A 16,857-nucleotide genomic window follows, 5' to 3' on the forward strand; every position below is an offset into this window, starting at 1 on the left:
TTTTAGAAGACATCTGAAGGCAGCCCTGTTTAGGGAAGCTTTTAATGTTTAATAGGTTATTGTATTTTAGTGTTTTGCTGGAAGCCGCTCAGAGTGGCTGGGGAAACCCAGCCAGATGGGCGGAGTATAAATAATAAATTAGTAGTAGTAGTTGTAGTACTCAAGGAGTTAGTCTGAAGGCAGAAGATGTGGAACGAGCCCATTGCTGCCGAGGGCCTAAGGGGAGAAAATCCCCCAGGAATGTAATAGTTACATTTTCTAGAGAGAAGCTGCAACAGCAGGTATACCAGACTTTGAAGGAAATTAAAAAGTTGAGTTTCCAAGGGAAAAGAGTGTGGGTGAGTCGAGATGTATGCCTGGCTACTTTAAGGCAAGAAAGCCCAATGAAACCTTATGCACAAAAACTGCATAATAACGACATAACATAAGGTTTTACAGCCGAATTTTATAAGGAAATGGTAGAAATTTTGGCCCCGGAACTACAACAACTTTTTAACAGTATACTAGAAGGGGAAACGGCCCCAGAAACATGAGGTGAGAAAACAGCAAATGGAACAATGGTACATAACTCCAGCCCAGCTTGCTAATATGGTAGCAGGATTGAATTCTAGTTGTTGGCACTGTAAACAAGTCAAGGGATGGTTTTCCCATATGTACTGGGAATTCCCAGAGGTAAAGGAATTCTGGGAAAAAAGTCCTAAAGTTTATTAAGGAAATTTTTTAAATTAAGATTTCAATAGATTTTGATTTCATGACAATGGGTATACTTGGAAACATGGTGTAAGGGAACTGCCATCAGTGCCGGAGGGGGAGAGAGAGAGAGGGCTCCAGAGGGATCCCAGAGAGCGTCCCGGGATTGGGCGAGGCAGCCCATTTTCTGGGGAAGGGAATCAGCTTAGCTCCAGTAGAGAAGGGGTGCAGAGGGGGTCACATGACTCCTTGCCGGGGACCAGCGGGGGGAGAAAGGGTCCTCCGCTGCCTACGCCCTCCTTGAACAGAAGGCTTCCGCGCAGGGAGAGGAGGAGGAGACTGGGCGTGAAAGAACTTCTTTGTTGGAATAAGTTAAAGAAATGCCCACTGACAGATTCTGCCAGTGATTGAGACAGCCACGGGTGAGTGGCTGTCCGAACAGGAAAGGTTCACTTAGGCAACCCAGCCAGGTGTTGGCACCGGCTTACGCACGAGCAACCCCTAGAACCATTACACATGGCAATAGAGAAAGGTGACCACTTTACCCTCAAAGCTATGATATTAGCGGGAAAGGCAACGATAGCTTTAGGTTGGAGAGAGAGAGAGAAAAATGGACAGTAGAGGCATGGAATAGTTATTTGTTTGAACTTATTCAGTCGGACATTGTCATAGTCATGTCACAGGAAACAACGTGGAAGGTCAAGTCCACCACGATAAGGAACAGATGGAACCCCTATCTTGATTGGATAAAAACTACTGGAACAAAAGACATTCGGTGGAAACCAAAAACGCTATGCCCGTGGCTGAGGGTAATTGTTTGAACCCTTCCAATGGGTATGGGGGGGGAGGGAGGGAAATTTAAAAATCGCATGGGAAATTTAAGAATTGTAAGAAGATAATATATGTATGTAAAATATCCAGAACTCGAATAAAATAAAATAAGTTTTTAAAAATTCCAGACTTTTAAAAACAACTAAAACAGCAATTTAACATGAATTTTACTATCTAACAAGACCACTGATCCATAAAATGAACGGAATAATCAATGTACTGTACTACAAAATAAAGAAAACAGTACTGTAGATTAAAATTAAAATTATCGTATTTTTTGCACCTTAACACTCACTTTTTCCCTCCTAGAAAGTAAGGGGAAATGTCTGTGCGTGTTATGGAGGGAATGCCTATGCGTGGCATGCCTACGGATTTTCCTCCTCTAAAAACTACCTTCGTGTTATGGTCGGGTGCGTGTTATAGAGTGAAAAATACGGTATTTATTTTTCTTACCTGCACTGATGATAGACATTGTTTGGATGGGGGATTTTATACATTGCCACAGTCACACACTCAATCAAAAATGAAGAACAAGCCACAGTCACACACAAAAAGCCAAATAAAAACGCAATTTCTTTTAGCAAAAACAAAAGCACCAGATATAAGCTCCAAAATCAGCCCTGAGTGCTCACTGGAAGGACAGATCGTGAAGCTAAGGCTCCAATACTGTGGCCACCTCATGAGAAGAGAAGACTTCCTGGAAAAGACCCTGATGCTGGGAAAGATGGAGGGCACAAGGAGAAGGGGATGACAGAGGATGAGATGGTTCGACAGTGTTCTCGAAGCTACCAGCATGAGTTTGTCCAAACTGTGGGAGGCAGTGGAAGACAGGAGTGCCTGGTGTGCTCTGGTCCATGGGGTCACGAAGAGTCGGCCACGAATAAACGACAAAACAACAACAATCACCTGAGAACACTGCAATCAGAAATGGAAGGCTTTGATTACAATGGGGGGTGCAAGTTAGCAGCGCAACAGTGAAAACAGAAGAAGGCTTTGATTACAATGCAGGGGAACACAAATTAGCAGCGCAACAGTGAAAACAGAAGCTCAGGAGCACGTTCGGCTTCCAAAGCAAAGTTCACAAGCTGGAACACTGACTTCCAGGTTTGCAGCATTTGAGTTCAAAGTTGTTCAGAAACTAAGCTGTTTGAAACCATCGTATACAGATATGGTTGCCATATGTCCAGAATTGTAAGCAGCGTCTGGGCGGAAATTGCTGAAATGTCCGGGAAACTCTGGACTTATGACAGCCCATGTCGCAAGCGTAGATTTTGGCAAACTTCACTTGAAACAGATACGCCCCCCCACCCCCGTTCCTTCAAGCCCTCCTCATAAGGCTTGGTTTCAGACCCTTGATGATCTTGATTGACTCCTCTGCATCATCTTCATGAAGTTTTCCCTTAGCATGTAGCTAGCTGCAAACCTTAAATTTGCTTTCCACAGTTGTTCCCATAAAGCAAAGTCAATGTTGTGTCCTACATCTCTGGCTCAGCTTCTCATTGATGATTTCATCATTGCATTGTTTGTGTCCCACTCAAATAATATGTTATACATTTTAGATACTATTTTAACCCTGGAGCTTAATAACTCCTTTACAAACTGTGAGTTTTGTTCTGCAAATCCGTTTTTTAAAATCTGACTTAAATGTTACATTCAACTGATGGTAAATTGACCAGTCTCCCTCCCACCTTGAGGAAGAAGTTCCCTTTATAGGGACCCCACATATAATGAAGCAATACCACACGACCCTAAACCTATCCTCCCAATACGTCAAACTTAGCGGGTAAACTATTGGTCTGCTGTGTCAAAGTTTTACTGGATGTTTGGACAATATTGGCGAGAGCGCCTATAATCTCACAGTCACCACTTCCTCTGGAATAAGAATCACTTCTGTTCAAACCAGTAAGTATGTCTGTAATTATGACAATCTGACCAATTCCTAGATGACTTAAGCCTTATATCAGACTCCTCTCCATGGGTTTCCCCCCGAATATAGAGCATGGTCCAATCCCCTGGACATTCTCAGACTTACAGAAGTCCTTCTCAAGGTCATGAAGGAATCTGAAGAGGTGGTTCAAGCAACACAAAAGAAGATTTCTCCTAAAGATCAGGAAGAACTTTCTGATAGCAAGAGCCAGCAGTGAAAAGGAACTCCCTCAGAAGGGGTGGACTCTCCTTCATTGGAGGTATTTAAGAAGAAGTTGGATGGCCATCTGTCATGGATGCTTGAAATGAGATTTCTGCATTGGCGGGAGTTGGACTAGATTCCGAATCTACCATTTGATTATTCACCCTGCTGTGAGTTCTTGAATTGAATTTTTTACAAGTGAAATTTTATCCATATTCCATACGCTGATATGCTTTCAACTCTGTATGAATTATTTGGTGGGCCATGAGAGTGGCACTCTGACTGAAGATCTTCCCACATTCCAAACACTAAAAGGTTTTCTCTCTTGTATGAATTATTTGATGGGAAGCGAGATGTTGTTTGTGACTGAAGCTCTTCCCACAATCGAAGCACTGATATGGTTTCTCCTCTGTATGGATTCTTTTATGGATTATGAGATGGGTGCGTTGACTGAAGCTCTTCCCACATTCCAAGCACTGATGTGGTTTCTCCCCTGTATGAATTCTTTTATGGGTTATGAGATGGGGTCTTTGACTGAAACTCTTCCCACATTCAAAGCACTGATAGGGTTTCTCCCCCCGTATGAATTCTTTGATGGGAAGTGAGACTATCGCTGTGACGGAAGCTCTTTCCACATTCCAAGCACTGATAGGGTTTCTCCCCTGTATGAATTCTTTGATGGCAAGTGAGATGTATGCTTTGATTAAACCTCTTTCCACATTGCAAGCACTGATAGGGTTTCTCCCCTGTATGAATTCTTTGATGGGAAGTGAGACTATGGCTGTGACGGAAGCTCTTCCCACATTCGAAGCACTGATATGGTTTCTTCCCTGTATGAATTCTTTGATGGGAAGTGAGACCTTGCCTCTGACTAAAGCTTTTTCCACATTCCAAGCACTGAAAGGATTTTTCCCCTGAATGAATTCTTTGATGGGAAGTGAGATTTGAATTGCAACTGAAGCTCTTTTCACATTCCAGGCACTGAAAGGGTTTCTCCCCTGTATGAATTCTTTGATGGCAAGTGAGTTGTGAGCTTTGATTAAAGCTCTTTCCACATTCTAAGCACTGATAGGGTTTCTCCCCTGTATGAATTCTTTGATGGCAAGTGACTTGTGAGCTTTGATTAAACCTCTTTCCACATTCCAAGCACTGATAGGGTTTCTCCCCTGTATGAATTCTTTGATGGGAAGTGAGATGATCCTTCCGATTGAAGCTCTTTCCACATTCCAAGCACTGATAGGGTTTCTCCCCTGTATGAATTCTTTGATGGGAAGTGAGACTATCGCTGTGACGGAAGCTCTTTCCACATTCCAAGCACTGATAGGGTTTCTCCCCTGTATGAATTCTTTGATGGCAAGTGAGATGTATGCTTTGATTAAACCTCTTTCCACATTGCAAGCACTGATAGGGTTTCTCCCCTGTATGAATTCTTTGATGGGAAGTGAGACTATCGCTGTGACGGAAGCTCTTTCCACATTGCAAGCACTGATAGGGTTTCTCCCCTGTATGAATTCTTTGATGGGAAGTGAGACTATCGCTGTGACGGAAGCTCTTCCCACATTCAAAGCACTGATATGGTTTCTTCCCTGTATGAATTCTTTGATGGGAAGTGAGACCTTGCCTCTGACTGAAGCTTTTTCCACATTCCAAGCACTGAAAGGATTTCTCCCCTGAATGAATTCTTTGATGGGAAATGAGATTTGAGTTGCAACTGAAGCTCTTTTCACATTCCAGGCACTGATAATGTTTCTCCCCTGTATGAATTATTTGATGGCAAGTGAGTTGTGAGCTTTGATTAAAGCTCTTTCCACATTCTAAGCACTGATAGGGTTTCTCCCCTGTATGAATTCTTTGATGGCAAGTGACTTGTGAGCTTTGATTAAACCTCTTTCCACATTCCAAGCACTGATAGGGTTTCTCCCCTGTATGAATTCTTTGATGGGAAGTGAGATGATCCTTCCGATTGAAGCTCTTTCCACATTCCAAGCACTGATAGGGTTTCTCCCCTGTATGAATTCTTTGATGGCGAGTGAGATGATCCTTTTGGCTGAAGCTCTTTCCACATTCTCTGCAGTGATACAATTTCTCTCCTCTATGAATTCTTTCATGTGAAGTGAGGCTATCCCGCCGAATGAAGCTCTTTCGTTGATGGGAGGTGGACTGGGAGCTCTGGCCGATGTTCTCTCCATACTCTGAATATTTATTTGATTTCTCCGATATGTGGATTCTGTTGTGGTCCCCCTTGTTCTTCCCTTCCCATTCATCACCATCTGCAATGAAGAGAGAAGATAATTATCGCCTCAGGAAGAAATGGAGCTCCAGATTATTGAACAGAGTTCCCCGCCCCCCCAACTCACTAAGAGACTTGAGAGTGCTCAGTTTCAGCCTCAAGAGGACAGCCTTGAAGTATAAATTAACAGCATTGTAGATGTGTGGCATCTTCAATCCCCCAACATTTGAGCATGCCTGAGGGGTGCCAGACTCTCTTGAAACCAATGGGCCACACTGCCAGCATACTGTGACCGGGGCGCAGATGACACAGAACCATCAAACCCACCACCTGACCCCTCCCCCATCAATGCACTGCCATGTTAGGGTAAGTCGTGCTATCTCTGCATCGCTGCCCCGGACCCCAACCCCACTCAGAGCGAAGGGGACGTGGTTCACATCCATTACTGAACAAAGTTAATGAATGCTTGTGATAAAGGAAGGACTGAAGTTAGATGTGAGGCCTTACAATAGTTTTCACTGCCTTTGTTGGCTGATATTAACTGACATATTGCTTGGCTTTTATTTGGGATAGATTTGATTTGGCTCAATCCTGGAATCCACCCCATATGCAAGGTCAGTCATCTCTGGTGGAACACTCTGTCACAAGAGACCAGGGCCCTGCGGGACTTGACATCTTTCCGCAGGGCCTGCAAGACAGAGCTGTTCCACCAGGCCTTTGGCCAGGGCACAACCTGACTCCCTCCCTCGGCAATCTCCGAGGGAGGAGACCAACTCTGTATAGTTTAATTGGTAAGAGAAGATGGAAAATGACTATTACTCACACTTAATCTAAGCCCAACAGCCACAAGAGATTCTGACTAGGAATTCGGCTATGCGATGTTGAATGTTCTCTGTTCTCCGCTGTTTACCCTTTTTTGTTTCAATTTATACCAATTCATGAACCCAGAACTCATACACTGATCACCAACGAGGAACGACATGATATTCCTGCAAATTTATTTAGTCTACATATTTGTATCATATATTAGTCTTATATGATCCTTGTTTTTAAAAGAAAATGAAAAGTTATTCCTAAAAGGAAAGAAAAAGGCAAAACACACAGGCCCCATCGGCAATCAGTCCTGAAATTAGGATCAGGTAATTTAAAGAATCATGGCTTCTAGTGCTGCGCAATGGATCAGTGAGTTCTCTGACATTGGTAGGGCATTCAGAGCACAGTTCTGGCGCCAATACATCGTGGTGGCCGGGGAGCTGTGACGTATTCCTGGCTCAAATTGCCTGCAGATCATCTGTTCCTGCTATTTTGGGGACACAAGAGGAAGAAACTGAGCAAACTTTGCTGGAAAGTATGGCTGCAGGAGGATCCGCCTAAGTATTAGATAATTTTTTTGAAAAATTGGAAAGTTTGGATAAAAAAGCGTATGAGCAATCAGCTAAGATTGACCAAAATACAGCCAGTGTTAATAAATTAACTGAACAAGTTGCTCTGAATGCACAATCAATTGGGAAACTATTTGAAGTCACCACAGAAAATCGTAAGCTGGCTGTGGAAGCTAACCAAAAAGCTGAAGCATTAAAGGAGGAGGTTAAACCATTGCATAAGCAGATTGGTGAACAGCAGGCTTATCTGTCTATGATAGAACTAAGTAGTAGGGAAAACAATCTGAGACTGAGGTCAATCTTAGAACTTGAACAAGGGGACTTAACTGAGTACCTGACAAAAGAATTTTCCAAGTTTTGGCCTTTGGAAGAAGATAAGGACTTTAAAATTGTGAGTGCCTTCAGACTTGGAAAAGTAGCAAGGAAGGACAGGCCCAGAGACTGTTTGATTACTTTGAGATCCAAGGAGGAAAGAGATAAAATATTGAGTGCACACTACCAAAAGTCACTTGAAATTCAAGATAGGAGAGCAGAAATTTACAAAGATATCCCGAAACAACTTTTGGATCTCAGATCCACCTATACAGAGTTAGCAAAACTGCTGAGGAGTAATTCAATTGCTTTCAGGTGGGAATTTCCCCAAGGACTATCTTTTACATTTAGAGGGAAGAAAGTGAAAATCAAAACAGCCGAGGACAAAGAAAAGTTTCTGAGTGACTACGGAGAAGACCTTCAGAAAGGGATTGCAGGAATTCCAGGGTCTGGGCCATTGCCTGTACCCACACCTTTGGGGCCTGAAGACCAGAAGAAAGAGACGCCACCACCAAAGGAATAACAGATCTGTCCAGGATGTCTCTGCAGCTCTTTAGCTGGAATATTAATGGCTGTAACTCCCCGGAAAAAAGGAGAAGGATATTTCACTTATTAAAGAAAGAACAATTGGACATTATTTGCTTGCAGGAAACACATGTGACTAGGCTCCACAGAAAAGTGTTAATTAATAAGAGATTAGGCCAAGAATTTATTTCATCGGACCGAGTTAAGAAAAGAGGAGTGGTGATATACGCAAAGGAGAGCCTATCACCAAAATTCCTATTTAAAGATGAGCAAGGAAGAATTTTGGCAATTGAGATACAAACTCAAGGCGAAAAGTTTTTGATATTGGGAATTTATGCACCGAACGAGGGGAAATCGGAATTTTATAAGAAGCTGCACGAGACAATGCTGGACTATCTGGACTATAGCAACATCATTATGATGGGGGATATGAATGGGGTGGTATCTACAAACATGGATAAGTCACAAAGCCAAAGGGTGACAAAAGATGGCAGACTACCCAAAACCTTTTTTGAACTAACCGACAATATGGACTTGATTGACATCTGGAGGACAAAGAACCCCCTAGGAAGAGAAGGAACATTCTTTTCTGAAGCCCAACTGACATGGACGAGAATCGACCAAATATGGATAACTAGAGGACTGGCTCCTAAGACCAGAAAGTGGAAATCTGCCCAAAAACCTGCTCCGACCATAACGCAATAAAGATGGATATGAGACTAACTCCAACCGGCTCCTTTAGATGGAAGATGAATGACACTTTGTTAAGAGACCAGGAGATTATCCAGAAGGCCCAAAAGACTTTGAAGGACTATTTTGAAATAAATTTGAACACCACAGTGGAAAAAAGAGTAATCTGGGACGCAAGCAAAGCTGTTATGAGGGGGTTTCTGATACAACAGAATACGATAAAGAAAAGAGCACAGAATGAGAAAAAGGACAAGATTTTGGAGAAAATAAAGGAATGCGAGAAAAAGCTAAGATCAAAACCAAAGTCACAGGAGATTCTGAGAGAAATTAAACTTTATCAAGCACAATATTCCAAATTGATAAACCAGGAAGTTGAGTGGAAAATTAAGTTAATGAAACAAAGGACATTTGAATCGGCAAACAAATGTGGGAAACTGCTAGCATGGCAGTTGAAAAAGAGACAAAAATTGAACACGGTTACTAACCTAGAGATTGAAGGGAGAAACATTCAGAACCCTGTGGAAATTAGAAAATGCTTCCAGAGATACTTCAAACAACTTTACACGCAAGGGCCGCAAAAAGAGACTGAGATAGACCAATTTTTAAGAAGAAATGGATTACCAAAACTGTCTCAAGAAAATAGGACAATTTTGAATTATAAAATAACACAACAAGAAATTGAAGGTGCCATTCAGAATATGCAACTGGGCAAGTCTCCAGGGCCAGATGGGCTTACCTCCAAGTATTATAAGACACTGAAAGATTATCTGACACAACCATTAATGGAGGTTTGCAATGAGATTATGGAGGGGAAGAAGGCACCGGAATTGTGGAAAGAAGCTTTCATCACATTGATACCCAAATCGGAAACTGAAAAGACACAACTTAAGAACTACCGTCCCATCTCTCTCTTAAATGTGGATTACAAAATTTTTGCAAACATTTTGGCAAATAGATTTAAAAGAGTGCTAAATGAAGTGATTCACAAAGATCAGGCAGGTTTTCTCCCAGGTAGACATTTGTTTGACAATACTAGGAACATCATTGATATCTTGGAACTTTTGCAAACGAACATTAATACAAAAGCAGTGTTGATTTTTATAGATGCGGAGAAGGCCTTTGATAATATCTCATGGAAGTTTATGAAGAAAAATCTTGAAGGGATGGGAGTGGGACGGGGGTTTGAGAATGGTATAGAGGCAATTTACTAAGAACAAAATGCTAAATTGATAGTTAACAATGTGGTGACAGAAGAGTTTAAGATTGAGAAAGGAACACGACAAGGTTGCCCTATCTCCCCTTTGTTATTTATTTCGGTCCTGGAGGTGCTCTTGAATATGATTAGAGGGGACCGGTTGGTTGAAGGAACCAGGTCGGAGCCAAACAGTACAAACTTAAAGCTTTTGCAGATGACTTGGTTTCGACACTACAGGAGCCAGAATCTAGTACGAAAAGGGTTTTAGAATTGATTCATGAGTTTGGTCGGGTGGCGGGATTTAAATTAAACAAGCAAAAAACTAAGGTCTTGGGAAAAAAATTGACAACTTTGGAATCAGAAAGGTTTCAGAAAGAGACAGATTTAAATGTGGTCAAAAAGGTGAAATACCTAGGGGTTAATATGACTGCCAAAAATTTGAACTTATTCAAGGACAACTATGAAAAGTGTTGGTCAGAAATTAAAAAGGATTTAGAAAGCTGGTCAAGATTGAAGCTTTCCTTGTTGGGCCGAATTGCTGCTATAAAGATGAATGTACTGCCAAAAATGCTGTTTTTGTTTCAGACCCTACAGATTGTGGACAAGGTGGAGTGTTTCAGGAAGTGGCAGAGAGACATTTCTAAATTTGTCTGGCAGGGCAAAAAGCCCAGAATAAAATTTAAAATATTAACCAATGCTAAGGAAAGAGGGGGGTTTGCCCTGCCAGACTTAAGGCTGTATTATGAGTCAGCAGCTTTCTGCTGGCTGAAAGATTGGCTGCTTCTTGAAAACACTGATGTTTTGGATCTGGAAGGGTTTAACAATGCCTTTGGATGGCATGCATATTTGTGGTACGACAAGGTAAAAGTCCATAAGGCTTTCAAGAACCATATTGTCAGGAAAGCAATACTTAATGTCTGGATAAAATACAAAGACCTATTAGAAAACAAGACCCCAAGGTGGTTGTCACCAATGGAAGCTAAGGCTCGGAAAAGACTCAATATGGAGGCCAAATGGCCGAAATATTGGGAAATATTAGAAAAAGTTGGAGATACTTGGAGATTGCAGAGTTTTGAGAAATTAAAGGATAAAGTGCGAGATTGGTTACACTATGCTCAGATCAGGGAGGTTTTTAACTTGGATAAAAAAACAGGTTTCCAGGTGGAAAATTGGAAACTAGAAACAGAACTGTTAGAACCTAAGACTAAGGTACTTTCAAAAATGTACAACTTGCTGTTAAAATGGAACACTCAAGATGAAACGGTTAAATCAGCCATGATAAAATGGGCACAGGACATTGGGTACAATATTATGTTTGCTGACTGGGAAAGGTTATGGACCACCGGGGTGAGGTTCACGGCATGTAATGCCTTGAAAGAAAATATTATGAAAATGATCTATAGGTGGTACATGACCCCAGTCAAGCATGCAAAAATATATCATTTGCCTGACAATAAATGTTGGAAATGTAAGGGAACTGAAGGAACATTCTTTCACCTCTGGTGGACTTGCCCAAGGGTTAAGGCTTTCTGGGAAATGATCTATAATGAGTTGAAAAAGGTATTTAGGTATACCTTCCCTAAGAAACCAGAGGCCTTCCTTTTGGGCATGGTTGGCCAGAGGGTGTTAAAGAAGGACCGAACTTTTTTTATGTATGCAACAACAGCAGCAAGAATACTTATCGCAAAACATTGGAAGACCCAAGATTTGCCCACGCTGGAAGAATGGCAGACGCAACTGATAGACTACCGTATTTTTCGCACCATAGGGTGCACCGGACCATAGGGCGCACCCAGTTTTTAGGGGGGGAAATCAAGAAAAAAATCTCCCCCCCCAGCCCCAAAGAGCAGCCGGAGGGGTTGCGCGCAGCTATGGAAGAAGGCAAGGCAGCGAGCGGGATGGATCCCGCTTGCTGTTTTGCCTTCCCCTTTAGCCCCGCGCAGCGTCTCCTTGGCGGAGGGGTTGCGCAGGGCTTTCCTGGCTTCTCTGGGAGGTGGGGGAATTCCCCCACCTCCCGCAAAACCAGCAGAAGCCGCGCGCACTTTAAAAGGGCTGCACGGCTTCTCCTGGCTTTTCTGGGAGGTGGGAGAAGGGACTGATGCGGCCAGTCAGTCCCTTCTCCCTCCTGTGGAAAAGCCCGCAAGAGAGCACGGAGCTTGTGTGCGGCTCTTGGGGGCTTTTCCCGCCTGCCTCCCCCCCTGCATTCGCTCCATAGGACACACACACATTTTCCCTTGCTTTTTAGGAGGGAAAAAGTGCGTCCTATGGTGCGAAAAATACGGTACATGGAATTGGCAGAAATGACTGGCAGAATTCGAGACCTGGGAGAAGAGACAGTGGAAGAGGACTGGAAAAAGTTTAAGGACTATCTACAAAAACATTATAAACTGTATGAATGTTAAGAAGATGCAGGATAGAAAACAACAGGGCATCAGCAATTTAGTTGAAAGAAATATGAGAATAAGTGATGTTTAAGAAAAAGATGAAACTTGGAGTAACATTATGTTTAAATTAAGTATTTAAGTATTTGATAAAAATATCTAAAGTCGGAGACATAATATTTGAAAATCACAAAATAAGAATTGAAACAAGGTGATAAATTGCTGCTTATAATTTTATAATTGGGAATGCAGGAAAGGGATATGTGAGGAAGTCCAAAAGGTTATGGAAATATGACTTACGGACAGTTGATTTCATTGTATTTTTTCTATTCTATGTTTATCTTTTTGCTTCTTTCTGTTTTCTTCGTTTGTTGTATCTTAGTGATGGTGTTTTATATGTTTGGTGATTTTATTGTTTAAAACCTTTAATAAACATCTTTTTTAAAAAAAACACAAATTGCCCGCAGATGTCAAAGGCGCTGGAAGGCAGGTGGAGGAGCCCAAAAAGGTGCTCACCTTTTCAATCTCCATCTGCCTGCCTGCCTCATCCCACCCCCAAAATGAGCAAGCCCCAGTACCTCTCCAGCCCCATCCATCCATGTCCCCATCTCCCCTCCCCTGGGACTCACCATATATCTCGGAGGTCCCTGGGAGGGAACGCTCAGAGGCTGTAAGGAGGGATGCAGGAGACAACCTGACCAGGTCAACTGTCCATCTTCCCCCTTCCATCCTCGCTAGCTTTACAGATTCCTTCCCCACAACAAACACTCTGTGAGGTCAGTGGGGCTGAGATACTTCAGAGATGTGTGACTAGCCCAAGGTCACCCAGCAGCTGCATGTGGAGGAGCGGGGAAGCGAACCCGGTTCACCAGATTAGGTGAATACCACTCTTATCCAGAACACCACACTGGCTCTTAGTTAAGGTAAAACTTTGGCTCATGCTAAAGAAGAGCATTATGGGAAAGCCAAACGCTGTAGAATTCTTGGAATGTGTATCTGCTTCTTTAATTGCAGACTTTCTGTCTCAAAGAGTGTGAATAAGTTATCTTCTCCATCTGCAGGAAGGAGGTTCCTAGCTGATTTGTAGTCTTGACACCTGGCTATCTTACATGCCCTTTCTGTGTGAAAAAGGTTATGAAGCTTAATTTACAACTCAAAGAATCTGGTATGGCTTTGGGAATGCTTTTCATCTTCAAGGCCTTTTGATAAACAGGATTCGGCTGTTGAGGCTCCTAACAAGCCTGAGTTATTGTTCTTCTATCTAACCATTGGCGAGTTGCAAATTAATCTAAAGAACTGATTGGCTTTTGAGTTTTGAATCCACATGGGTTCAAAGGGGATAAAACCTAAGGAAACCAACTTGTAATTCCCTAACATACTTTGCCATGTGAGACCATTGTCTTGCAAAGAGGACTTGCCCTGATGCCAGGGATGTGGAGAACAGTTCTGTTTCACACTTTCATTCTCGTTGTATGTTCTGTAGTTAGTGATACTGAAAAATGTTTTCATTTTCTGTTTGGGATTTGTAAGAGATGTGCCAACTTTTATGTTTGAATCATCGTGGTTTTTTATTTACTTCTGGAAAAAGGACTTTTCCCTGTTTCTGCCTTTTATGCCTTTCTGCTGGGGAAGCTAAACCAGAACTTCCTGACAGTAAGAGCTGTTCGACAGTGGAATTTGCTGCCAAGGAGTGTGGTGGAGTCTCCTTCTTTGGAGGTCTTTAAGCAGAGGCTTGACAACCATATGTCAGGAGTGCTCTGATGGTGTTTCCTGCTTGGCAGGGGGTTGGACTCGATGGCCCTTGTGGTCTCTTCCAACTCTATGATTCTATGATTCTAAACCAGTACCTGACCACTTAGTCGCCTACCAGAGCCTGATGGATTTCTGTCTGTGCCACAGTAAAGTGACACAGTGTGGGGCAGCCTGGTAAAACTGAAGAGTAATCTCCTTCCTTAGCTTACTTTTCAGGGCTGTTCTAAGATAAGGAAGTGGTGGCAGCAAACTACTGTTTCTGTTACTTTATGTTCTGAAAAAGTGTCGGCGCACCCCACCCCCTCTCTCATCCGGGTCTTACCGGAGTTGGAAGGCAGGCTGGAGAGGTGAGAGAGTGTGCACGAATGATACACAAGCCGCAATACCTCTCCATCTCCCCTCCCCTGGGACTCACCAGATCTCTCGGAGGTCCCTGGGAGGCAACGCTCAGAGGCGGTGCGAAGGAATGCAGGAGACAACCTGACCAGGTCAACTGTCCATCTTCCCCCTTCCATCCTTACGAGCTTTGCAGGATCCGTCTCTTTCATCCTTCCTGAGGAGTCGAGAAGCCACCACAAGCTGCAGGGCCCTGGGAGAGAGGAAGAAGCAAAGGAAGCCTCAGAGGCCCTGCAAGGATTCTCCTGCCCTAGATATTCCCCTGCTCCTGGAGAAGCACAAATGGGGCAGCCCCTTCCCAACAAAAACCCCATTTTAAACATCTACAGCGATTCCCATTTAATCTGTTTGCACCTCACCCCACTTTGTAAGGCTGGCATGGTATGCACAGTAGTGACCTGAGAGTGGACCCCATTGAACTCAGTGGGGCTTATGGATAGAACTTGGTGCAAAAACCAGGCACCATCCTGTCTCCAAGCCTGAAAACTGCAGCCCCAGAGCATGGGCAGAATACAGCCGAGTAGCTATTACATGTAGGCGCCCCCACGTCTCAGTGCAAGAGATGCCTTAGCAGTTGAGCTGGCTGGGCCCAAACCTCTTTCTGCTCCTCATTAGAGCTGCTGAGAGACCCTAGAAGGTTGGGAATAGGATCTGGCTCCTGCTGTTTCTTAGCCACCTCCTCATTTTCCTTATTCACGCAAAATGGAGTGATTTTTGGTTGTGCTTTCTTTAGAGAAGCTCTCTTTGGAGCAGGGCCCGTGGCACTTTTCTAACTTTAGTCTGCAGCAACTTCTGTGTCATTCACTTAGTGTTCTGCAGAATGCGGAGGCTAGACTGGTGGCTGGGAGTGGCTGCTGGAACCATGTAAGACCGCTCCTAAAGGATCTACATTGGTTCCCAGTATGTTTCCGGGCACAATTCAAAGTGTTGGTGCTGACCTTTAAAGCCCTAAAAGGCCTCTGCCCAAGATACCCGAAGGAGCATCTCCACCCCCATCATTCAGCTGGACACTGAGGTCCAGGACTGAGGGCCTTCTGATGGTTCCCTCAGTGCAAGAAGAGAAGTTACAGGGAAGCAGGCTGAGGGCCTTCTTGGTAGTGGCGCCCTCCCTGTGGAACACGCTCCCATCAGATGTCAAGGAAATAAAGAACCACACAACTTTTAGGAGACATCTGAAGGCAGCCCTGTATTGGGAAGTTTTTAATGTTTGATGTTTCATTATGTTTTTATATGTGCTGGAAGCAGCCCTGAGTGTCTGGGGAAACCCAGTCAACTGGGTGGCAGGTAAATATTATTATTATTATTATTCACACAGGATGCTGATTGCGGCGGCAGCTTCACCCCAGTGCCTTGCCAGGGCAGGAGGGACATGGTCTTCCTAAAAATATTGAGCTGAGCAAGGCTGGATGCAGCTCCTGCTCCCAAGAGTGGCACGTGCCAGTCTGTGCACTTGCTCAGCTGGGAGGGGGCAGATGTTTAACAAGGCTGGAAACCAGATCTCACCCGGCCCTAGGGACTCCTCCCAAGAATCCTGGGAGCCAGAATTGGTTCAGGACCCTGAGAGTTGCAAGGAGACAGCTTCAGCCCTGCTGTCCAAAGACTGCAATTCCCAGGGTGGTCACCAATCCCCCCTTCTTGCCAGGGAACTCTGGGAATTGTATTTGGGTAGATGGTGGGAGAGGGTCTCCCCTCCAGTCTCCACACTTGGGGGGGGGCTGTATCTCCCCACTCCACAGGGCGTCTCCTTCCTCGGATTCCATGGATGCTTCTCTGTGTTATGAAATGCGACTTTCCCCTCAATCTGAAGGGGGCTTATTTGCATGCCCTCTTTTTGTTGCCCCAAAGACCCCTCCCCAAAAAGGAAGGCAGCATCTTGATCCAAAGGAAGAAGAGAGTCGCAGACCTGCTGGACACTCAGCCCCTCCCTGGCTTGGCAGAGAGGAATTGGGGGCAGGACCCTCTGCTCCCTGACTTGGGGGTCTCCTCCCCCATGCATGAGCTGAACGGGGGGGGGCTTGCCTCCTCCCTTGCAGCCCTGGGACCCCCTTTTCCCCGCTGCACCCCAAGGGGGAAGAGAGAAGAGACTCACCGGATTCCAGGAGGGGCACCGAGGAAGTTTTTGCAAAGCAGAGAGAACAAAGCAGCCTCCTCTTTGCTTGCAGGAAGGGACTGGGCAGGGAGGGGCTTCTGCTGGGGAGGACCTTGCCCTCCCCCGCCCTCCCCTTCCTGTCCTCTCTAGGAATCCAGCTCTGCTCTTTTTAACCCTTGGCAAGCCGAGGGCGCCCAGACCGCCCCTCCCTCCCTCTCCCTGCCTGCTTCTGCGCTCTAGGGCTGCCCTCCCTTCT

The 16,857-nt window shown here is 44.2% G+C and overlaps 2 protein-coding genes across 3 annotated transcripts in view; both read right to left on the minus strand.

Moving 5' to 3' along the window:
- LOC308580565 (uncharacterized protein) overlaps positions 1–16,672 on the minus strand; it is an 82,676-nt gene extending 66,004 nt beyond the window's left edge. Inside the window, exon 1 of the mRNA XM_081182399.1 lies at positions 16,602–16,672. The gene's annotated coding sequence lies outside the window, so the exon portion shown is untranslated. The remainder of the gene's footprint in view (positions 1–16,601) is intronic.
- Positions 4,202–16,857, minus strand: part of LOC308580525 (uncharacterized protein) — a gene marked incomplete at its 3' end in the record, with an annotated part of 45,629 nt that continues 32,973 nt past the window's right edge. Inside the window, exons 2-3 of one of the 2 annotated variants that reach the window (XM_081182304.1) lie at positions 14,532–14,705; positions 4,202–5,919 (exon numbers count right to left, since the gene is read on the minus strand). In XM_081182304.1, the coding sequence (XP_081038430.1) occupies positions 4,202–5,919; positions 14,532–14,705 (1,892 nt within the window). Of the gene's footprint in view, positions 5,920–12,993; positions 13,681–14,531; positions 14,706–16,857 lie in introns of those variants that run through there. The other variant, XM_081182305.1, reaches the window with a different exon arrangement.

Source organism: Podarcis bocagei (genome assembly GCF_964188305.1).
Source record: "Podarcis bocagei genome assembly, chromosome: 2".
In the NCBI taxonomy this organism is placed as follows: domain Eukaryota; kingdom Metazoa; phylum Chordata; class Lepidosauria; order Squamata; family Lacertidae; genus Podarcis; species Podarcis bocagei.